Source organism: Pieris brassicae, chromosome 12 (genome assembly GCF_905147105.1).
Source record: "Pieris brassicae chromosome 12, ilPieBrab1.1, whole genome shotgun sequence".
Classification (NCBI taxonomy): domain Eukaryota; kingdom Metazoa; phylum Arthropoda; class Insecta; order Lepidoptera; family Pieridae; genus Pieris; species Pieris brassicae.
The window spans coordinates 1569277-1593184 of record NC_059676.1 but is presented as its reverse complement, the minus strand read 5'-3'; the positions used below and the strand labels follow the sequence as shown (position 1 = coordinate 1593184).

At 31.3% G+C, this 23908-nt stretch overlaps 4 protein-coding genes across 4 annotated transcripts; 2 read left to right on the top strand and 2 right to left on the bottom strand.

The window, feature by feature from the left end:
- The first annotated feature begins 24 nt into the window (after positions 1 to 24).
- LOC123717094 (T-complex protein 1 subunit epsilon) lies at positions 25 to 4072 on the top strand. Its single transcript, XM_045672899.1, has 8 exons — positions 25 to 243; positions 708 to 942; positions 1156 to 1388; positions 1528 to 2041; positions 2168 to 2322; positions 2625 to 2779; positions 3154 to 3245; positions 3428 to 4072. The coding sequence occupies exons 1-8, from the start codon at positions 136 to 138 to the stop codon at positions 3562 to 3564; spliced, it is 1629 nt and encodes a 542-aa protein (XP_045528855.1). The 5' UTR covers positions 25 to 135; the 3' UTR covers positions 3565 to 4072.
- LOC123717095 (actin-related protein 6) lies at positions 3665 to 8410 on the bottom strand. The gene is made up of 3 exons (XM_045672900.1): positions 8321 to 8410; positions 5876 to 7249; positions 3665 to 5696 (listed from the first exon to the last, which is right to left on the bottom strand). Exons 2-3 carry the CDS (start codon positions 6558 to 6560, stop codon positions 5197 to 5199), a joined length of 1185 nt encoding a protein of 394 aa, XP_045528856.1. The 5' UTR covers positions 6561 to 7249; positions 8321 to 8410; the 3' UTR covers positions 3665 to 5196.
- On the bottom strand, positions 7755 to 11883 carry LOC123717099 (cytochrome c oxidase subunit 7C, mitochondrial-like). The gene is made up of 2 exons (XM_045672906.1): positions 11604 to 11883; positions 7755 to 7871 (listed from the first exon to the last, which is right to left on the bottom strand). Exons 1-2 carry the CDS (start codon positions 11694 to 11696, stop codon positions 7755 to 7757), a joined length of 210 nt encoding a protein of 69 aa, XP_045528862.1. The 5' UTR covers positions 11697 to 11883.
- Positions 11884 to 13969: 2086 nt separating this feature from the next.
- LOC123717396 (protein CDV3 homolog) lies at positions 13970 to 19787 on the top strand. Its single transcript, XM_045673368.1, has 5 exons — positions 13970 to 14303; positions 14932 to 15096; positions 16019 to 16150; positions 17293 to 17467; positions 18955 to 19787. The coding sequence occupies exons 1-4, from the start codon at positions 14127 to 14129 to the stop codon at positions 17461 to 17463; spliced, it is 645 nt and encodes a 214-aa protein (XP_045529324.1). The 5' UTR covers positions 13970 to 14126; the 3' UTR covers positions 17464 to 17467; positions 18955 to 19787.
- Positions 19788 to 23908: the final 4121 nt, after the last annotated feature.

Genomic DNA, 23908 nt, shown 5'->3' with positions numbered 1-23908 from the left:
TTCATCTGTGTTCAACAAATTGTAAATAATAAACACTAATGTCAAAAGTGTCTTTGAGTCTTCTGCCTGCTTTCTGAAAATATTCAATAAAAGAAATCAGTTTGAATCCTAATTGTGTATTAAGAAAATTTCAAAATGTCCATGTTCCCAGGAACTGTGGCTTTCGACGAATATGGTCGTCCTTTTATTATTCTAAGGGATCAAGAGAGCCAAAAGCGGATGACCGGTATTGATGCTTTGAAGGTAAATTTCTTAATAGATTGTGTTATTTTAGTGACAAAACTATAATCTAACTTACGATCACAATAAAATTTAATTTCATTGTTCTAAGATACCGTAATATTGCTATACTATTACTATAGTTGTAACCTTAAAAGTTTTTCTAATATTTATCAGGAATATTAGGAGAATTATTTTAGTCTGATAAACTCACAAATAAGTCATATTTAAGTAGTTTATTAAGATACGTTCGTTGTTTTACAAAAAAATATGTATTTAACATATAAAAATCATTAAAAGTACACAGGTGGTGTTCTGTTCATTTCGGTTCTGAGTCACATGATACAAAAAATCGACGCTTGCTTTCCATACAAATAAACAGTCAAGTTTCTTCTCATACATACTACATATTAATCACTTATGCGTGAAAAGTTATTTTTTAATCTTGTAATTATCTTTAAAAAATTTAAGTAAAAAATTTCTTTTAGTCCCATATTCAAGCAGCACGTCAAATCTCGGGGATCCTCCGAACATCTTTGGGGCCCCGTGGTCTTGACAAAATGATGGTATCTTCTGATGGTGAAGTGACAGTCACTAATGATGGAGCTACTATTCTAAAGATGATGGATGTTGAACACCAGATTGGAAAATTGATGGTACAACTAGCTCAGAGTCAGGATGATGAGATTGGTGATGGTACCACTGGTGTTGTTGTCTTAGCAGGTATTGTTAAATATCAGTAACTTTTATCTTAATTGTTTCAGCTATATAAATATGACTTAAAACATAATTTTGGTCGTTTTAAATGCTTTTTTGTCAATGTTAAAGTTTTTCTTTCAAAAGTGTTACAGTATTTATATAATAATATAAACACAAATTCACCAAATTTGTTGTCTAATACAAAAGAAGTTAGTTTTTAACTATAATCTTTTTTAGGCGCTCTTTTGGAGCAGGCATCCAACTTGTTAGATAAGGGTATTCACCCAATAAGAATTGCTGATGGTTTTGAGTTAGCTGCAGCAACTGCTTTGGCACACCTAGACAGCATCAGTGAAGCCTTCCCAGTTAACAAGAATACAAGGGAACATCTCATTAAGGTTGCCATGACAACTCTTGGTAGTAAAGTTGTTGTTAAATGTCACCGCTTGATGGCAGAAATTGCTGTTGATGTAAGTTAAGGCTTGAATAAATATCTAATTTTGTTATCTAAGATAAATTTTTTCTGAAGTACTTTGTTCTTGAATAGTTAAGAAAGTCTCTATGTGTATTAGTATTTTTTATTTTAATAATTAAATTTCTTATTTTAAGGCTGTTCTGTCAGTAGCAGACTTAGAGAAGCGTGATGTCAATTTTGAACTAATTAAAGTTGAAGGGAAGGTTGGAGGAAGGATGGAAGATTCCATGCTTGTTCGTGGTGTTGTCATAGACAAAACTATGAGCCACCCACAAATGCCTAAAGTTCTTAAAGATGTAAAACTGGCAATCCTAACCTGCGCATTTGAACCACCCAAGCCAAAAACCAAGCATAAGCTCCAAGTTGGCTCAGTTGAAGAATACAGAGACTTAAGGCAGTATGAACATGAAAAGTTTATTGAAATGGTCCGCAAAGTTAAGGATACTGGTGCTACACTGGCCATCTGCCAATGGGGCTTTGATGATGAAGCAAATCACCTTCTCCTGTCTGAACAATTGCCAGCAGTAAGATGGGTTGGTGGACCTGAGATGGAGTTAATAGCTATTGCTACTGGTGGTCGTATTGTGCCTAGATTTGAAGAGTTATCTCCAGAGAAACTTGGACACTGTGGACTTGTGAGAGAATTGAGTATGTATTGGTAATTTTTAATTATCTGTTGATATATAAAGGCCACTCAAATATAAGAACATTTTTTTGCTATTTATACAATTAATGTAGTTAAATTTTTATAATAATTAATTTAATGAATTACAGCTTTTGGCACAACAAAGGATGAGATGTTGGTGATTGAAGAGTGCTCAAACTCTCGTGCTGTCACAGTTTTGGTTCGTGGCGGTAACCGAATGATTGTTGAGGAGGCAAAACGCAGTGTGCATGATGCATTATGCATTGTTAGAAGTTTGGTTCAGGTGAGTTTTATAGAAACATTATTATTTAACTATTGAAATTAATATCATCTTTATTATATGTGGTGAGTGTTTTAGGTGTGAAAACATAAAATGTAACCCACCAACTACATTTCTACTAAATCTTTTATTTTAACTCATTAATAATGTTATTATGGTTGCATTGTATAATGTTAAGAGTGTGGTGTTATATTAACAGACTAAACAATTCTTGAAGAAGGAAACTTGTATTGCAATGCATACCTTATTTTTAGCATACAGTTATTTTAGTCATAATTTTTATCTTAACATACTTTTCTGAATAGGACTCTCGTGTAGTATATGGTGGAGGTGCAGCTGAAGTGACTTGTTCCTTGGCTGTAGCACGTGAAGCTGATAAATTATCTTCACTTGATCAGTATTCCTACAGAGCTTTTGCTGATGCCTTGGAAGCTATTCCTATGGCATTAGCTGAGAACAGGTAATCAATTTGCTTCTTTGTCTTTGTTGAATTAAAACACTGAGCTACCATATAACTTTTTAAATAAATACATACAAGCTCACAGTATATCAGAGAGGTTTTGAAAGAATGGTTATGTAACATGTTTTATTCTTAACACTTATTTGTTATATGCCAATGATGATAAAATTTCATTATTTAATCATGATTTATAATGATTATTTTCCTTGGCTGTGTCTGAGGCATCTTTATAAATAATTAATAAATTATTCTATTCTGTTACTATAACCACAATAAGTTACTCTTGATATGTCTGAAAGCAATTTGAGTGACACATAGTCTAGAAAGTAAAATTGTTTAATCTGTCATTTTAAGAGGAATGCTTGATTTTGCAGTGGTTTGTCTCCAATTGATGCTCTATCAGATGTGAAGGCTCGTCAGGCAGCCGAGAACAATCCAAATCTTGGAATTGATTGCATGAACAGTGGTAAGTTTGTCAACTGAGTATTGAGTAAAATGGTAAAAGGATTACAATTTTTATACTATAGCCTTACCAAAGTATATATACTGAAGCATTATAATCATAATTTTTATTTTTGATAGCTATATATTTAACAAACCTGATAGGTTTTCTAGAATTTAATGCTGATGCAGTAAATTTTTTTTCAGATTCAAATGATATGAAAGCACTCAATGTAATTGAATCCCTTCACTCTAAGAAGCAACAGATTGCACTCGCCACTCAACTTGTCAAAATGATACTCAAAATTGATGATGTTCGCTCTCCAGCTGATAATATGCAATAAATTTTATTAAAATAGCCCCCCTTAATCCAAGTATTTTTAAGTTAGCTTAACTTAATTTATATAGGGGGTCTTGAGTACTATTTTTGTTTGCTTAAATAAATAATACATTTGTGCAAAAACAAAGCACATGGTGAACCTAAAAATTCTGTTTTCAAATAAAATATTAGCAATTGCTTTATACTGCTTGTATAATGTGCACCTATGCCATATACTGTCTCTTAGTTTTTGATACTGTAAACACTATTATGAGGAAGGCATTTTAAAGAATTCAATAAATGGCAAAAAGGTTAATGAAACAATTTATTTTTAAAACTGAAGTAAACAATCTTAAAAGTATTTGGTTGCACTTTTATACCAATTTAACCATTAGTTGATCTGTTTTGCTTCATTTGTGAATAATTCACAAAGCATATTATTTTAGCTTTTAATTTACTTTATGTCACATACTAGATGTATTCACATTATTTTACTTATTAATTTAATTCTAATAAAACTTATTTTGAAATTAGTGTTGGTTTTAAACATTTAACACAATTTATCTCCACTCTTATTTTATGGAGATCTGAGTGAATATTTATAGGAATTATTAACAAAATCGGCTTTATAACACTGTTTTATGAATTATTTCTGTAATTGTGTTAAGACATGTCAGTGGTTTACTTTAAATATTCAAGTTTGACCTATAAGTAGACTGATTTACAAATAGATATTTATCTAATAATACAAACCACAAAAGAGCTATATTTCATTGAAAAAAGAATATAAAATATAATAAACATGACATGCATTTATTGTTTATAGGAATACTGTATTCTATTTGTTGGTTCTTAACAATTTTGCTTAGGTAAATATGTAATGGAAGTTTTTAATAGAATAAAAATAATAAACTATTTTGAGTATTTTTTACCAAGTTACAATTAGGTTTTTACTTTTAAAAATTTACTTGTAATGAATATACATTACTGTAAAACTTATTCAGATTTACATTATCAAACCATGTTAAACCATTAATTATATGGATGTAGAAATAATATGCTTACTTTACTAGGACCTTCTTTTAAAAATGCTACATAATAACAACATGACTTGGTTTGACCCTCAATCTTGTATTTAAATCTCAGTCTTGGCATTAAGATATAACTTTATCTTATCTTTTTACAATATCCTAAAAATAATATATGGTAATTTACATGTACAATGGACAACATAATTTTACTGTTATGTTAGGAATTCATACTAATTATACAATTTTTTTTACACTAAAGTAAGTATTAAAAGCTTCTAATATGTATTGTGGAAGTTATTACATAATAAAACAGGTAAATTTTTAAATTAAGAAGAGCATGCTGGGATTCAAATTCTTTCCATGCTACCACTCCTACCACTAATAGACCACTATTAAGGGTTATAGATGTATTTCACATATCCTATAATAAATCCATATAGTGGTACTGATTTCCATTATTAGCATAGAAATCTAACTTATGATGCCCCAAAACATCTTATTTTGTTAGTCCATCAATAATGTACATGATATTTTTATACATAGAATTTACAATAAATTTTATAAGAAATCAGACATTTACCGAGCGATATCCTTTACTCTGAAGAATTTCTCGCTCGTTTTCTCCGCTATATATCAAACCTTTCAAATGCCAAATTCCTTCCTTCCTCTTCATATTCTTCTTTTGTTAGACAAAATGAATAAAAGTCAGGATCTTTAAACAAATACTTTCCACCTTCCCACGCATAGGTAATTGGGTTTTCGGCAATACTAACGTTTACATCGAAGTGGTCTAATGCTAATGCACGAACTTCATTAAAAACTCTATCACGAAATCCCGGAAACAAAGCATTACCACCATACAATATTATATTCTCCAACAGACTTTCCTTATTACCTTCAGGACAGGAATCAATACTATTAATTATTGCTTCTGGTATACCCATTTGTGGTATTCCAACATCTGAAGGATGAAACAATAGTTCTGGTATGCTAAATCGTTCATTGTTCATTCGTAATGTTTGTTGTTCTAAATCTTCATTTGGTCTAACAATATCTCGAAGATATCCTCTCCTTAATGTGGTGTAATCTGGTAAAACATAGTCCTTAACTATTGTGTTTCTAGAACCTGAAGAATATAAAAAGGTTTATAATAATAAAAATTAATAATTCAACTAACAATTTTTTTAATTTTATTTAGTATAGTATTATGTTTTTAGGAAGTTAGTGGTAACAATGAATTTCCAAATAATTAACCATTTAATAAAGCAATTAAATCAAGGTGAAACCATATTATTAAAGGTTTACCTGTTCTTCTAGTTATTTGCATATCTCCCATGAAATCACGTGATACAAAACAGGAGTCTTCCTTTGCCTGATTAATAACATAACTCTCCTCCATAACATTTAGCTGACGATAACTTAAAATCTCTTTTAAATGGTTAGTTAAGACTTTTCCTCCAACATCTATGCGCCTAATACCTTCCTTATACTTTTTTCCATTTATATATGGAACTATGTAAGTAAAGCTGTAGCCAGAATCAACAACTACAGTACCTTCATTTTTATGAAGCTTTCTATAATGATATTCTGCCAAATCTGTTGCATTAATACGTAATAATGACTGACATTCATACTCCTCAAAAAAAATTTCCGTCATTGCTTCTTGAATTGAATGAAAGTTAAACAAAGGCTCTGTCAAAATCAATGGAGTTTCACTAAAATTTACTGGACAACATTCTTTGCTAAATATAAAGTCCCATATTGTTTTTTGCGTGTCCCAATTAATAAGAAAACCTTTTTGGAATGGTAATATGTAAAATAAGCCCGAAGCATCGCGACATTCATCAAGTTGTGAGCCTATGAATGGTCGACGGCGTTCTGATTTAGCTTTCATAATACAATTGGGTACAATTTTCGGTTCCATTGTGGATAAACCTACTTTAGCTGTATAAGCCCCATTATCAAGAATATAACAAGAAGTTTCACTCATGTTTATTGAAGATTACCGGCGAAAAGGTTGGAATATAAGTCTGGATAAAATTATACCAAATTTTTGCTGGTATTATTTTTTCTTCCTAAAATATTGAATATTGCAAAAAACGTTTATTATTTATTTACGAAATACTAGGAGTATTACATTCGCATTTCACCGACAAGAACAACTTGTTACTTGATACAAATAACAATGACAATTGAGTATTGACAATCAACATCACAAGGGCCCTGTAAATGACATGACAACACACAACTTAATTTCAACCACAGAATATAATTACCCAATTTCAGCCAGAGTAAAGTGGAAATAGTATTTTTTTTAGGTTAATTAAAAAAAACATTGTATATATTCAATTACTTCACATTAAATTATTTATATAATTCAAAGTATAACTTAAGAATTATATCTTACAGTATACGTTGAATTGTAAGTAGATAATACATTAATTAATTACTCTAAAGAATACAGAACTCTTCTATTTATAATTTTTTCAAGTTCTATTTTGTTTAGTAGGGGTTTTACTAGGCCACAAAAAATACAAATATGGTTGAAGGGCTTTTGTACCAACTTTGTTGACAATTAAAATTATTTAAGAAAATTAACAGTTTCTCTATTATAATTTATTATAACATAATACACTTTTCTAGCTTAACCTAAACTGATTTAAAGAATTATGAGATTACCTGGAACAAAAGAAAAATAAATGAAATTAGTTAGAAGTCATTATTTGCAAAAAGGATCTTACAATTAATTTCTCACTTATGGGTAACTCTCCTGCTAATGTTGCTGACTATGTAATATAGATATATAATATATATTATGATATAGATGATATAATAATTTGGTAGTCATAGGCTCTTCCTACCAATAAATACTTAAGATATAATCTAAGACCCATGTTCTGTTTAATTGCAATATACATGCTTATTTAATGTTATATAGTAGTATTTGAAACAGACAGTTTAAGAATCCTCTCTATGTCATTGTAGTTAAAAGTAAACACATTACAAAAGTAAAAGTACTCTTATGGTATTTGTTATTTTAACAGTGTAAACACATATATAATGTCCTATCAAAATAAAGCAAGACAAATGAGGACATTAGCTGAAACAGAGCAGTTAGACTAAATAAGTTTTTATAAATAATGGGACTTTTATAAATAAGTCTTATGTAAACAGGTAATGCTATTTACTTCTTAAGCAGTTGGTGGCGGGTGATGAGGAAGGGTGCTCCTAGACCGGATCCAATGAAAACAGTAAACATTAAAGTAAGTTTGTGCCTGTTTTGGATGTCAAATGGCAGATTCTGAAAATTAATATAATAACTTTGTTATATACAGAAATCATGAAATGTGTACCTTATTTATTATTATTTACTGTAGTGTGAGAAGTGAATATAAACCAAGTCAAATGCCTATAAGAACATATTATTTTAAACCATAATATTGCATGATGAATAAAATGAAATACTGTTAAAATTATAAACAATATATCAAAAAATTACTATAATCGCACACAGATTTTAAACGTAAAGTAGTTTTCTGACATTTAAGATTTCAAACTTTTAAGGTTACTTCATCAGTAGCAATACCAGTTGGTAAGATTATAATCGTAAAAATTACATGTATAACATGTGCCTATTGACTAACATCCGAAAAATATTATCATACTTATTAGAGTAGAAAGTAGGAATATGTATTACAGTTTAAGTTTTGACAAAAGACGATTATGTAATATTTTGAATTTGGAACTTACCTCGCCAGGGACACCACCATGAGAATGGTTTCGCACGAAGTTAGACATAACATTTCTGCCTAATCTAGTTGAAAGGCGAGATAATGGAGCCTGCATTGTTACAAATTAAGTTTTATCACTGCAAGATGGAAATGAAAATATCCGCAATCCGCAGTTGCAAAGGCTATCTAAAATCGATCTGTCTCTTTCTCTTTCTATGACTATGTACGCTTAACTACCATTGCGTTCAAGAAATTTGGTAGTTTCTTGATCACAAAATCTGAACGCAACCTATACTAAGAATAAAACAAGAAAAATGAGCTCTATTAATTTATTTAGCTATTTATATTCTTAATTAATTTGTATAAAGTTAATAATCATTATTCTCACTTGTCCACGCAAGAATTATATCTGAAAATAAATTGAAAAAACTTAATGCTTGTTTATTATAATATTAATTTGGGATAACTAAAAAGAAATCATTATTAAACAATGAAAATTACTTTTTGTATTCATAATTCACGTATTTCATTATTAATTCAAATAATAGCAAAATCAATATCATTTATATGAATGCGTCTGCTATGCGGGCAAATCCATGTAGATTTCCAGATTTATTATATTATATATAATATGTTGTTTAAAAGTTAAAACACTTATATTACGGTAACGATTGCTTAGGAAATGTGGGAAGTGTAATAACGTTTACTATTCAGAAATAAGTATAAAAATAAACACACATTCCAACAGAACGTTTGTCAAAACGTATCCCACGATTTGTAAACTATATGGCAATTTAAGTTTAAATTATATCTAAAATAGCACATATGCTGTGCGAAACGAATTCAATATGTAACTTTAAATAATGATTTTTACAGCTTGTGTATGTATGTTGTATGTTTGTTCTTGTCAATGAAAATATTGCATTCCACCGAAAACAATGGATCATAAACTTCACGTGGTTATTTCAATCACATAAACGCGCCTATCCGCTTTCAGGTACAAATTACAATAGATATATGCACTATTATTATTCTATTCTAAAATTATCGAATTTGGTACCGATTTTTTTTACATTGGTTATATTCGGTCAAAATCATTTTTTTTTTGTTTATTCTAAGTAAATATTATATACAAATATACAGTATTTACAATGTTATACAAAGTATATTTTTTTTATGTTAGAAACATGTGTTTTTGTTTCCTTGTATAACTCACATATAATAAAGTACCTGAAGACTTCAGGTAAATGTAAAAAAATTAACGTGATGATCTGAGTCGGTTGGATAATAAGTCAATAAACAATTTCACCTCGTTTTTCACAATCTGAAACTACCAAGATAAATGCAGCAAAACAAAATCTATAAAATTCATAAGTCATTTAATAACATACTCGAGCTCTTCCTAAAGAGTGATGCTTACTTTTGCCACACATGCAACCCTGGAAGTGTTTTCGTATTGATTTTTGAAGGGTAAAAGGACGACTTCAACACTATAATCTAATAATAAAGAATGACTCCGATACCATCTTTATAGCATTCTGACATGAAACCAGGCTCATTCGCATTAAAAATTAAACTCAATTAGAGCTTTAGGTACACTACCCCGCCTACCCATGTTTGCTTATTTGATTAAAAAATAATTTCAGTATTGGTAAGTCCAACTAATCAAGAAAGGCTATATCATTCTACAACCTATTAACTCAGGTAAACCATTAACCATGGAACATAACTATCAAAGTTAAATAGTACAACAAATGTACCTACCTATGTAACCAGCAATGGTCACGGGGACACATTTCTATTATCTTATGGCAAAGTGACCAGCGTTTCAAGACAAATAATATTTCACGGAGAATCGAATCTGGGTGACGCAGTATAGGGATAGGAAATGTATCTTTACCTATCACATCAGCTGACGATGACTATTTTTGTGTGAAGTATTATCTGTATATTAAGTTAAGAAAATACTTAGGTAATTGTTACGCAAATGTAATAGAGAAAATTACCAAGAATATATTTGTGTTGTGCATACATCATTCATACAACTAAAAGATAAATTTAGGTAATATGAATTAAACGTATTGTTTTAATTTACTCCATATTTTGTAGTTAATTTTATTAACATCATATTTTATCGTTTATGCCTGAATCACGCAGCAATCTTTAAATTGTTCACAATCATTTTAGCAACTTTCAATAAAAGCGTATCAAAAATAATACCAGTTTTATTTAATTGTATCGGTTACCACATAATATTGGTTATAGTAATAAACTGTGATACCAATGGTTGTGTTGGAACAACTTATTAAACTTTTATGACATTATACGCCATCACCGCTGTAACTATATATTTACCGCGGACAAGGAAAATAATAAGCGAATGATTTTCCTGTTCATTTTTACGAACATTAGACATTGTACTGCAATTGAGTTTTTAAAATGCTATACAATATGTATGAATTTTGTCATAATTTTTAAATACGATTTAAAGAGTTTAAAAACTTTAAAGAAAGTTCCCAAGTGAATTAAAAGAAAGATGATTTTAGGCAATAGGAAGACATCATTAGTTTGTTAGTTTAAACCAGGGATAAAACCCTCATGTATGTTGTCGACGGCTATATATACAAAAAATATCGCAAGGAGGTAATTTTACAGACTTTACGAATGCCATGCCGCATTGCTATGACATTTTTTACATTTTCGAAATAATATAACATGCTAGAGAGCAAATACTTCTTACCTTACTTAGCTTCTTTTACTTTTTCATTTGGTAAGCTGTGATGACAAATGGTGCTGAAATACCAGTCAAGATGTAGAAGAAAAAATTGACAGTCAATCGTGTTCTATTGTGAATGTTGAAGGGAAGGTTCTGAAAGTTTTATAATAACTTCTTTATTCGTTATTACATATTTCATTGTTAAGATTTTTTAATTTATTAATAAATATGTAAAAACAAGGCACACACAGCTAACAAACTTCGAGAAGTAAAAAGTGAGAGTATCAGAAATCGCTCGCCTCCTTAGTTAAAACGTTACACGTTACACAGTCATATGAATAGTATAAACTTCCAAACTTCGATTATAAAACCTGCTATTAACTTAAATTTGTCAGGGTATTTCTAGTGAAATTAATATTATTTATTATTAACTGAGTAGTTTAAACATTTATACTCCCAGTTCTAAGCTAAATTTTAAAATAGTATACAATATTAGAAATTATTTTTAATATACTACCAGCGTGGTCTATTCTAATGTTACGTAACTATAAAGATAAAAAAATAAATAACTTAAAAAATAACTTACCTCCCCTGGAACACCTCCATGGGATCCATTCCTGATGAATGTTTTCATCACATTCCTTCCAAGGAGGCTTGACCTGGTTACAACACCCAACATAGTTGCTTTGGTTATTTGATCTAAGTGAGTCCTTTGGCCAGGTAGATTAGATAACTATTGATAAATGTCGATACGTCTGTTCCGAGGCGTAGTGATAAGCAAAATGTAACGTTTGCATACTGGCCAGAGCTTACGTATTTCAGTTGTAAAAGGGAGAGGTCGGTTCGGGGTCAAAGCAAATAAGGCTTAAATATAAGTACCTAGTGAATTTAATAGACAAAATATAATTAAAAAAATGAAATTTTATATAAAAAATATTATTATCAAATTGACAATGGGAAACACATTACACTACTGTTTGGTATTTGAACTATAGTTTCGTATTGAATAATTTATAAGGAAAATGTGTTGTTATCATCAGTTAGAGTTACCTATAAATATTTTGATGAAATATTTTTTTAAATTTCATTAAGTATATATAAACTTTTATTTTAATGTGTGTGTGATATCATACTACATTCTTCGTATCGTTTATTAAAACTAAACCGAATAATCAAATATACAGTATTTACAATTTTCTTAACCTTCATACTAATAATAAAAAGTAATAAATAAATTAAAAAGTTTGGTCCCTATGTAGAGTAACTTACACAACGAACGTTTAAACTAGATACATAAAGAAGTTTTAAAATATTATCTAAATCACGCAATGGAATTGAATGATTACATAGAGGGCAATTTTTTTTAATGACCAGTGCTATGTCTGTTCTAATAACTAGAAGACCCGAAAGATCTTTAAATTTTGATATTGTCGAGGTCCCTAAGAGCTACAGCGATCTTTTTTTATATATTTTTATATTTGGGGCTAAGATGTTAATTATTTTTTAATGTGTCGTCGGGGTCCAAATTTTCACCATGGACACACACACACACACATTTCTCATTTATCCAAATTTAAAGTGGTCTAGCTTTGAACTAAAATCTGATATAATCTTAGATAGACTTAAAATTACAAAAGTGCGTTACCTCCTAGACAGCCATCATCTAGATACCAGACGTTAATCGAAGCCTTTGTCAACAAAGTGAGGTTAGGTCAACAAACATTTGAAGCATTTTTGTCGTCAACTTTCTACAACAAATCAAATTGTTTGTTGGTAAAGAGCGTGCGCAAAGCGTGTATAGCAGCTTTGCAACTGCCTTTAGTGCCAAAGCCAAGTTGTGTTGATTCAAGAATTTTAATGTATGAATGAATTTATAGCGTTTCAAGCCAGGCCTGGAAATCTGTGAGGTTTTAAAAAGCAGATGTGTCTGGAGCATTGGGATATTATGACTTAAGCGCTGCAAGAATATCCGGGATGTCAGGGGCCACTACATCATTTGAGAAAAGAAGTCTAGCCTTTATCTAGATCTCCATCGTAATTTTTTTGTTCTGTGTTACAGAAATAGTAGAAATTTCTTTCTCGTTATGGTCTTTTTCGAAATGTTTTATATGCCGAAATAGGTTCATACATGCTTAACAACATAATAGCTTTATTTTTATGGTGCATATCAATTCATTCGATATATATTAATTAACATCCATATTTTAATTTATTACAAATTAACAATAATAAATTATCCTAAAGACTACTTATTAATAAAATATAAAATAAATCAGTCAATGGCAAAAGGTTGTAACCTTTTTAAATCTAAAAATTTCTCTATCCGTTTCATGATCATTTGTTAATCTAATAGGCAAGTAGGTGAGGCGTCTGTGCCTGACGCACACCGACGACTTTTTTTGGTCTAAGGGAAACCTAAGGATTTACACACGATGTTTTCTTTCACCGTGCAGTGACTGTTAAATGCGCACATAGAAACAATGTCTATTGGTGCACAGCCGGGGATCGAACCTACGACCTCAGGGAAGAAAGTCGCACGCTGAAGCCATTAGGCGAACACTGCTCATCTTATATAACAATTAATATCTTTTTTTAATTTCAAAATCAATATATCATAATTAATATAATTAAGATGCCAATTTTGCTACAAGCCAAATAGAACATTGTATTAACCATAGGTAGAATTGGCGTCTAGACTAGATACCGTTAAAAATAGTACTATTAATATTTTTGTACATTGTCTTAGCAGCATATTTAAATATATATAAGTATATATTTTTCAGTAGTCAATTCTTGATAGTATAGTTAAATTTGAAGTAACAATTTTAAAAGTTATTTTCAAGTATGCTACCATTTTATATTATTATAGTAGAAAAATCAGTAATGTTAAAAGAATAGACTTTAGTCTATGCTTGATGCTTAACTTAACTGGCATTTGGCAACACTACTATATGCCATTTCATTAAAAAAGAAACAGTCGGCCACGCTTGCCACTAAATCATTCCGGGGGAGTATTCACGTATTTCCCCCTATTAATTATATTTTATTCCAATATTACTGTTTTTTTTACGTTTTACAACAACATTAAAGTTATAACCAAAATTACACAATGGCTGATCTAGACGATTTCTTCGCAAAAAAAGATCGTAAAAAGTCTAAGTCGGTCAAAAAGTTTGCTACTGCGGATGAAATGGCGAAAAAATTGGAGGACACAAAACAGAAAACGGATGTAAGACCGAAGAAAGACAGGCCGGCGACAGAAGGCGAGGAGGCTGGATCAATTAGGGTTAGTTTAAAGTTTTTAAATTACGTGGTGATTATCGACATTTGAAATGCGCGAAGTGTCAAAAGCAGGTGTTTCTCGTTGGAAACCATGTCTTTTCAGGTTTACATACTATCGCCCGAATGTATCACAATGATGATTGAGAATGCATTACGCTTGATTTTGACCTAATTCGTACGGTAGCACATCAGTGACGTTCCTTCGCCCTAAATTACAGGTTAAGAAACCCATCTCTCGCAAATGATTTTGCTTCAACATTGTATTTGGGTTTTTCATGTATTTTTGGAAAAAAAAACTACAGTTTAAGTTTGTGCAAATTATGACCTACTTATGCCTTTTGTCACTTAATGTCACAAACTACACAATACTGTTCATAATTGTATACAGATCCTGTTAATTTCGATAAAAGTGTTAATATAATGCACTTTATGTTCTATTTTTGTGGCCATCAACAAAACTCAAGATTGGTTCAAATCTATGACAAACCAATTTAAGCTACACTTACTTGTTATCAACTGATATCATTTTTGTATTGTTTGTTTCTACTATTACATAAATTGTGAATGCAATTTGTCTATGAATCATTATGTCTTTCTTACAAACCTTTTTGATATAATAATGTAATCTCTAGGAAGAAGAGGAGTGGAAAGAATATGAAGAACCTGTAAAGGATTATACAGGCCTCAAGCTACAGGTGCTGCAGAGAGGTACTAGAGCTCCAGAAAGTGGGCGGGATACAGCTGCTGAAGACTCTACCCCTGAAAACTCAAAAAACAAGGGCCCATGGAACAAGCCGGTAAGTACATATTACAATGCTAGCAGCATTACAATAATAATTTATTTGGTCTTTGGAATTAGATATTAGCTCTGCTAATATTTTTTTATAATTTATTTTAGGTTCTTGTTCTTTCAACTTTCCACAGGAATATTTAATAGATGGAATATTCATTTGAATGTAAAGTGTTTAATGTATTTTAAATTTAATGGTGTTATAAGCCACATTAAGAAGAATTTTTCAAACTGGGAGTACTTTTTAAAAACAATAATTAATGTTGTATGCCCTATTATAAAAATTGTATATTGGAGTTGGAATAGTTATACATCCTTGTCACATTCATTTTAATATTCTACTAAACACTAATTGTCTTTGATTTTGGTATCTGGGTACTACAGAGTTCAGCTTTCTTCCATCAAATAAAAAAAAAACAACATTTAAGGTAAGTAAGTAAGGTAATAGTTTTATTACCTTAAATGTTGTTTTATTATTTAATTTCTTATAGGTTAGTTTTTTGCATAAAAATGTTAACTTTCTTTCCTGTAATAAACACTTTTTACTAATAAGTCATTAATTTTATGTCATATTGTTCATAAATGATTATGAATTGCAACTAAAAACTAGGTTTATTGTTTTGCCATTTGACCTTCAATGAATTTATACACAATTTTCTGCAATGAAAGTCTCATCTGAATATAAAATATGTAAACATGTTTTCATCTGTCTGCATGACTGGATTTAAAATATGTTAAGTTGTTTACATATTTTATGTCCAGATTTGACCAGTATCCTTATCCGTTTTTAGCAAGCAGGGGATTGTACTCGGCACTTCAGCATTCTGTCTTATGCATGTCATGCAATGTACATGTTGTAATTAAAAAGATTCTTTAAATTCCAGATAAATATAAGAAATTGGGAATATGTATTTTTTTTTGGGTTTTAGGTGGAAGCAGAACAAGTAGTGGTTAAACCTCCACCACCACCTGTGGAAGAGAAAATCCGTGCGACATCCACTTATGTCCCGCCACAGTCGAGACAACGCCCTTGTGATGGATCAGTTCGGCGTCCCCAGAATGTAAGTGTGGCAACAAATTCATAGATTATTTAAAAGCTTTGTTAATTAATCAATATAATCATGATTTAGTTGAAATTTCTTGATATTTGTATTAGTTCTGTTAGTGTAAGTTCTGAAAATTAGGTTTTGTTAGTGTTCTGTAAAGTCTTTTCCATATATCTTTGTGTTAAGCAGCAGTCATGTAGTTTTTCCCCACTAGTTCTATTACGTCATCCGCCCATATTTTCCTTTATCGCGCTGTGAGTCTTTCCAGTAGGTCCAGTCCTTGTTTTTAAAGTTTCCACCTTTTATTCTGCACTCTAGATATGACATGCCTATTAACAAGTGCATCTGTAAGTTTTGTTTTGTTACGATTATCAATATCAATTGTTTTTCCTTCTCAATGCTGGGTAGACAGCTTTTTCCTGTTGTTTACTTGCTAGAAACCATACTATACCAACAATTCATTTCCATATGTCAACCAAGGCAGAATATTTAAATAATTATCTTCTTATGTACTGTAGAATTACTTTGTGGACCTAGTTAGTACCTCTCTACTTCATTGTCATTGCTATTCTTACCGTTTCGTTTTCCAAATTTATATAGTTATTAACATATTATTTACATATATTGTTTATTCCGATATGCTTATACAGGCTCTTGGATATAATTCTTGGTTTTGTAATGTTCAAGTGTAAGCCTGACTTTTTAACTTTGTCTAGTATTTGAAGCATTTTTTAGAGCTTTGTTCTTTAGCACTCACTGCTATGTCGTCTGCGTATCTGAGGTGACCTAGATGTTTTGTATATAGAATTATAAATAAAGGCTCTTCCAGATACGAATCTTAAATATACAATTACTAAATGTCCTAGATATCTGAACTTCCATGTACATATAGATCCATATTTTAAAATGTATCTCAAGACATAGACATAGAAAAAAAACTTTAAACTGTTTAAATTGTGTTTATATTATTAAATATGATAAAAACACAATAATATTTACACAATGGAACAGTAAAGGCTACATGAAAATAGTCAATAATCTTCAATGCTTGTGTCGAAGAACATATCGAGGACAGTGATGGTTGTTTAAGCAGTGGGATTAAAAAAAAATAGTATAATGAAAAAGTTGATTTACTAATTCTTTGTTATGGGCAACAGAAAGCGTCTCTGGACATCCACAACGAGGACTACTTCCCTGTGCTGGGTGCGGGGGCGAAACGCGGTGGGGGTTGGAGCACGGCGGGAGGTGCCCCCCCGCCCCGCGCACAGCACGCACTCAACCCGCTGGCACTCGGCAACCGATTCACGTCTTTGCCCGACGACAGTTAGCTAGGTAAATTATTTACTGCATATAGATTTGCTTCGATAATAATCACTAATTTTGAAATAGTTTAAATAAGAAATATTTAAAAAATTATACAAAATATTTGGAGTAAAGTTATGTCTGGTATATTTATATATGCCGTTTTGTTTTTATAGTAATAGTTCTAACCTTTTAAAAAAATGCAAGTTTAGTTTTATTTCATTTAGGGTTATTTTATGACTGGATATACAATTATTTGATTTATGGTTTTAAAATTAGTTCCACAGAGTAGACAACTCTTTGTTTCCCACACTTAACACCCCATTTAATGAAATGACTTTGCCTCATTACACCAATGTAACTATAATAAAGGTGATGAAAAGTTCTCAAAAATTAAATATTAATGTTATAGTTATAATTATTGCCATGTTTCTTAAATGCAAATGACCTACCACCATATATAAAATCATAAAGAAATCTAAATTATTATTTACTTAGTTTAAAATAAGAACTTTATATACCAGTGATACCAGTTTATTAATGTATTAGTAAATGTAAATAAATAAAAACTTTATTTTATTGCCATGTATAAGTATAAGTTATAATTATTGCCATGTTTCTTAAATGCAAATGACCTACCACCATATATAAAATCATAAAGAAATCTAAATTATTATTTACTTAGTTTAAAATAAGAACTTTATAATGGTGTGTTGTAAAAAAAGAGTCGACAACTTAATATTAACAAATATTAGTTTAATTATATTACTATAACTTCTATACTCTTTGCACATTGTAAATTTATGCGACATAACTAACATTTTTAAAGTAATGATTAATATAACGTTTAGTTAAAGCCGGGTTTGCATCAAAAAGAATGGCATAATGGCATAACTATTTTGGAACCACGTGGCGTATAACTGATAGGTTGAGGCGTTATTTTTATTTTTTTAGTACATATAGAGATTTAGGTATAAAGAGGGAAATTCAGTCGAGACTCAGCGCTAATTAATGTCATACTTTAATTAATAAATTTTTATTTATGAGTAATTTTGCTTTTAAAGCTGATGGTGACATGCCATGAATACAGATACAGAAATCTGAGACCCAGACCTAAAAAGGCTGTAGCGCCATTCTTTTTTTTACAGCTAACATACTTATTATAAAAGAAAACACTTAGATAATATAGAACGCCAGAACATATAACGTAGATAAAAATATATATGAAACAGAAAATATAAGTACATTAATAGACAAAAGTATTTTTTTTTAAATTTAGAGAAATCCAAAATTAATATTAACTAAAATTAATTAACTTGAATGGCTAATTCCTTGAAATAAAATCTATAAGCTGGTAATACGTACGATCTCAGAGTTAAAAATCTTTAACCAAATTTACTAAAAGTTGTATATTTCGATATAAGATAAATCATTGAATAGGTTAAGCCTTATAGTGCGTTTATTAATAAGATGGCTAGTTTAGATATAGTTATGTAATTATTGATTTTCAATTCCAGGTCGCAGGACGTTCGACGAACATAAATAATAAAGTGAAGTGTCATTATGGACTTTAAGCAAGCCAGGCATAGTTCCCATATAACTAAACAATATTGCAATCTACCGCGCACTTCCTCACATCTACTCTTAAATATATTATCTGTGACGGTTGCTATAATCAATGAATGCCTAGATGGTGTTCTTATAAAGTGAAATATTCATATACTATCAATTAAAATGTGATTCCAGCTAAGTGTATTATTAAAAATGTCAGCTGTCAATCAGCACTCAAGAGGCCGAATAATTATAGCTTTGACAGAAACAAAGTAGATCAAATATGTTCGATCAATTAGAATATGTAAACAGAAGATTTAACGTTTTTAAGCTCAATCGTCTCTAGGTTTTGTGTAAGCGCCGGTCATATTGTATTAAAAGATAAATTTCGTGTGCTAGGCCCGGTCCAAATGGCCAGTATCCTTGTTCCATTCATAGACAATAAAGTTTTCCATAATCAGTGTTGCTAGCTAATAATAATAATGGGCGACTGTCTAAAAAAATCGTAAAAGCCGGAAAACGGAAGTGTGCCTTTATGTTTGTTACTTTTTTATGTTTATATTAAAAGTAATTAATACAGTGGCTGTTCCTGAATGTATTAGGGAATCAAAAAATTAGCGGACTTTTAGTGTTACAAGCGTGGATCGACTTCGCTAAAATTAATAAATAGTAATGCGCTAAAATTAAATGAAAACCCGGTTTATGAAGTTGGTTACCTCTGTATGTTGACGATAAAATGTTTATTAACTCTCGGCAAATCATTCAAACATGTACCATAGAAATAAATTATGTATTTAAAGTTTGTTTTTTATTCCTTCTAAGACTCCTTTTAACATAATAATTATATCTACTTAACTACAGGATTTATATTCCAAAAATTTTAAATTTAATTATCCAAATAAAATGGTTTTTTATTTCAGTGGAATTTTCCAATAAATACTTAAATTTTATTACCTAAATAAAAAATGGGCCCAATTCAGCTTTAAGTTGCTGTCAGCAGCACTGAAGTTTCAGTGGACCTATACTATCTTAGAGGAAAAGCTGAACAAAACAAAAATTTTACGAACGATTAAGGAATACCTAGAATAATTAAAATATTTATATTTCATTAGAGTCGGTTAAGCCGAAAATCTGTTACATATTCGCTAAGGTGAGTACATGTATACACTTGTAGGCCTAGTAGCTTCAGAGTGTGGCGTTACACTGGTCAAAGGTTCAAATCCTGGCTGTACACAAATGTATTTTTATTTAACAAATCTATTTATTCTCTCGAGGTTGGGTAATTTATAAAAGGTAAAAGTTCTATTTTCATCTTTCAAAACTATTAATCCTCCGAATTTAATTTAGTGATTTTATTTTTAATATAATGGCAAAAGTGTTAACTTTAATCCAGTTTCAAGTAAAAGGGTGGAGAGAGAAAGAAACAAGACATCAAACAGATACAAATATGTACATAAATAAACATCTTAATATTATTATTGATTAGGAAAGAAGATAATACATTATAGGATAAAGCAAAAGGCAGGAGATTTTAATCGGAAACGGAAAATAGTAATTGTAAGGAATTTAGAAATAAAAGGAGGTGCAATCAAAAGGAGGTCATGTCGAGAGCAAGAAAAGAAAATATGGACGAGGTCACCAATACCCGCCCACACTCACAAATATTACTATCGAAAATACGAAGCCTTGCTAAATGATGAGGTGTACATACATGTCCTAAACGCATTCTAGAGATTAAAAGTTCTAAAATTGTAGAGGTGACAATTTTAGAACTTTTAATCCCATAGAACCATGGTTTACTGGGGATCCTGAGTTAAATTTCAGCATAATGTTTGCCTTTGAACTCGCTGCTTCTCAACCAAATATCATTCCATAAGTCCCAAAGATGGGTTTTGGGAAGAGGACTATGACTATCTATGTTTCCATCCTTTATAGCTTCTTTGGCAAGCTCATCAGCTTTTTCGTTTCTATTAATCCCACAGTGACTTGGAATCCATGCAAAGATAATGTTGTAATTTCTTTGAGAACATATTAAAAGCTTATCACGTATTTCGCAAATAATAGGATAACAAAGTTTCATTTGGAATGGAAATTTTTCAATAGTTTGTTGCGCACTTTTTGAGTCTGAAAATATGATTTTTCTTTTAGTTTATTTAAATAAAATAACTAGTCCTAAAGCTTTTAAAAGAGAAAAACACTCTCCAGTAAAAACCGAGGATTGAGGAGGAAGTTTAATCTTTTGTATTATTCTATATTGCCAATGAACTAGACCAACTTCAACACAATCATCAACAGAGATTTTAGAGGCTTCTGTAAAAATATAATCCCAACCATCTCAATTTTCTCAACGCTACACATGAAACGAATATTTGACAAAAGAATATCTTGCTTATTCACATCTATATCATATCTTATATCCGGATCTAGAATTAAAGAATGAAATTGTGTCATAAATATAGGTAATGATGAAGATCGATGAATGCGGCGGTGAATTGTTAAAAATTTACGAAAGCTTATTATTAGACATGGTAATGATTTGTGTCGCCAGTTACGAGACGTATAAATAATATTGTTCAATTCGTGCAGTTTTCCATGTAGAGGATGGTTAGAAAACTGCATAGATTTGAACAAGAATCGATCACTTAGAAATTGCCTTCTTAATTTTAACGGTGGATCGCAGCATTCTACTTGTAAAGCATCGGTTGGGCTAGATTTCATCACTCCTGTCTCACTGAATGACATTAAGTTTTTTTACTTCCCAAGACCTTCCACCATCAAATAGAAATGTGCCATAATCTAGAACAGATCTTACAAGAGCGTTATAAACAAGTTTCAAAGAAAACGGATGAGCCCCTCACCATACACCTGAGAGGCATTTCATGATATTAAGCAGCTGTGCACATTTCATAACAAGATGTTCATAATAGGCAAGTCCAGACAATTTTGAATCGAATATAACTCCCGAAAATTTTAGTATCGTTTGAAGTGGTAAAACCTTTACCATTGCAGGTCACATTTATGACAGTCATTGTACGTTTTATTATAAATGGGTGCCTTATTAAATCTGGCCGGAAATAAGGCTTGCTGGCTGTTAAATATTTAAGGTATGAGAGTTATCGCGTCACATCATTTGTCAGACGAGGATAGCGGTTGCCGGTTGTGCGACGCTTTGCGGTCAAATTTTGTTAGGCAACTTGGTATATTTATATTCTCCTAATTATAAATATATTAGGTCCTTACATATGAAATTGGCGTTTTGTCGTACTGGCCACTTTGACCTCAAATAACACCTCTTTGGTTAGGAATTTCAAATTCAAATTTGTACAGCTATTTACTCATGTATTTGTGCTTCGATGACCGTCATTCATTTGTTTTTTTCTGTTTGCGTCACTCATTTTATAAAATGGAAGTATCGCATTATTTACGAGTACGAGTTCCGCCGTGGCACTAGTGCTGCGGAAACGACTCGAAAGGTGAATGATGTGTATGGCGGTCATGTTGGTCAAGAAAACACAGTTCGTTTTTGGTTCCAACGTTTTCGTTCTGGAAATTTCGACCTGCAGAACAAGCCCTGTGGACGGCCTGAGACCCAAGTTGATAATGAAGTATTGAAGACTATTGTGGAAGCGGATCCATCGCACACCACGTCCGAGTTAGCTGCAGGCTGCGGTGTTAGTGATAAAACTGTTTTAATTCACTTGAAGCAAATTGGGAAGATTAAAAAGCTTGAAACCTCACGAATTGACTGAAGCAAACCGGCAAACGCGCGTCGACTGCTGCGTTACATTACTGAACCGGCACAATAATGAAGGTATTTTAAACCGAATCATTACCTGTGATGAAAAATGGATTCTTTACGATAATCGGAAGCGCTCAGCGCAATGGTTGGATTCTGGCCAGCCAGCCAAATCCTGCCCCAAGCGAAAATTAACCCCAAAAAAGTTACTTGTTAGCGTTTGGTGGACTAGTGCCGGTATTGTTAATTGCAGTTTTCTCAAATCTATTACGGCTGATGTCTATTGTCAGCAATTGCAAACCATGATGGAAAAGCTAGCGGCTAAACAACCTAGGCTGGTCAATCGCTCCACGCCACTGCTACTTCACGACAACGCTAGACCACACACTGAACAACAGACGGCTACCAAATTAGAAGAGCTTCAATTGGAATGCCTAAGAAATCCTCCGTACTCCCCGGACCTTGCTCCAACAGATTACCATTTTTTTCGAAATTGTGACAACTTCTTGCAAGGGAAAAAATTTAACTCTGATGGGGCAGTCCAAATCGCCTTCACAGATTTTATTGATTCCCGTCCGACTGGCTTTTTTAATAAAGGGATCAATGAACTACCTATGAGATGGCAAAAGTGCATAGAAAACAATGGTTCATACTTTCATTAATTAAATATATTATATTTAAAAATATCCGACTTTTTGTTCCTCCCATACAAAACGCCAATTTCATATGTAAGGACCTTAATATATATAAGTTTGGTTTTTAGCAAATAACAGATGGACGCACTAATCCTGAAGGCGGATCTCGTACTATAAATATACACCTTTAAAAATAATAGTAGCTTCCATAATAATTATAGTACCCGTAATAAAGACAAAATTAGCGCGCCAACCACAAGGCTGTATACGTTTTTTGAACAAAATCCCTATTGATATACAAGTGTTGCCAATAAATAAATTGAAATCGTACATTAAATTAAAACTGCTTGCTAAGGCCTATTATAATATAATTGAATATTTAATCGAACCTAGTCCTTGGATATGAATTGCTCCAGTATAAAGAGGTAACGCGACTGAATCTCTCAGTGACATTTCCAGACTCTGGGGCGATGGTCAACATTCACGAATGTTTAATGTAAAGTGGGAACAAACCGTGATCCGTGTAGTATAAACTATTTCAGTATAATT

What these genes read in the sequence shown, in the direction of transcription:
- LOC123717099 (XM_045672906.1), bottom strand. Translation starts at nt 11,696, where the DNA reads ATGTTGGGTGTTGTAACCAGGTCAAGCCTCCTTGGAAGGAATGTGATG. An exon ending in ATGGAGGTGTTCCAGGGGAG is followed by an intron (nt 7,872 to 11,603) that starts GTAAGTTATTTT and finishes ATTAATTTTCAG; the next exon opens with AATCTGCCATTTGACATCCA.
- LOC123717396 (XM_045673368.1), top strand. Translation starts at nt 14,127, where the DNA reads ATGGCTGATCTAGACGATTTCTTCGCAAAAAAAGATCGTAAAAAGTCT. An exon ending in AGGAGGCTGGATCAATTAGG is followed by an intron (nt 14,304 to 14,931) that starts GTTAGTTTAAAG and finishes TGTAATCTCTAG; the next exon opens with GAAGAAGAGGAGTGGAAAGA. An exon ending in CAGTTCGGCGTCCCCAGAAT is followed by an intron (nt 16,151 to 17,292) that starts GTAAGTGTGGCA and finishes TATGGGCAACAG; the next exon opens with AAAGCGTCTCTGGACATCCA.
- LOC123717095 (XM_045672900.1), bottom strand. Translation starts at nt 6,560, where the DNA reads ATGAGTGAAACTTCTTGTTATATTCTTGATAATGGGGCTTATACAGCT. An exon ending in GCAAATAACTAGAAGAACAG is followed by an intron (nt 5,697 to 5,875) that starts GTAAACCTTTAA and finishes TATATTCTTCAG; the next exon opens with GTTCTAGAAACACAATAGTT.
- LOC123717094 (XM_045672899.1), top strand. Translation starts at nt 136, where the DNA reads ATGTCCATGTTCCCAGGAACTGTGGCTTTCGACGAATATGGTCGTCCT. An exon ending in ATGGCATTAGCTGAGAACAG is followed by an intron (nt 2,780 to 3,153) that starts GTAATCAATTTG and finishes TTGATTTTGCAG; the next exon opens with TGGTTTGTCTCCAATTGATG. An exon ending in AATTGATTGCATGAACAGTG is followed by an intron (nt 3,246 to 3,427) that starts GTAAGTTTGTCA and finishes ATTTTTTTTCAG; the next exon opens with ATTCAAATGATATGAAAGCA.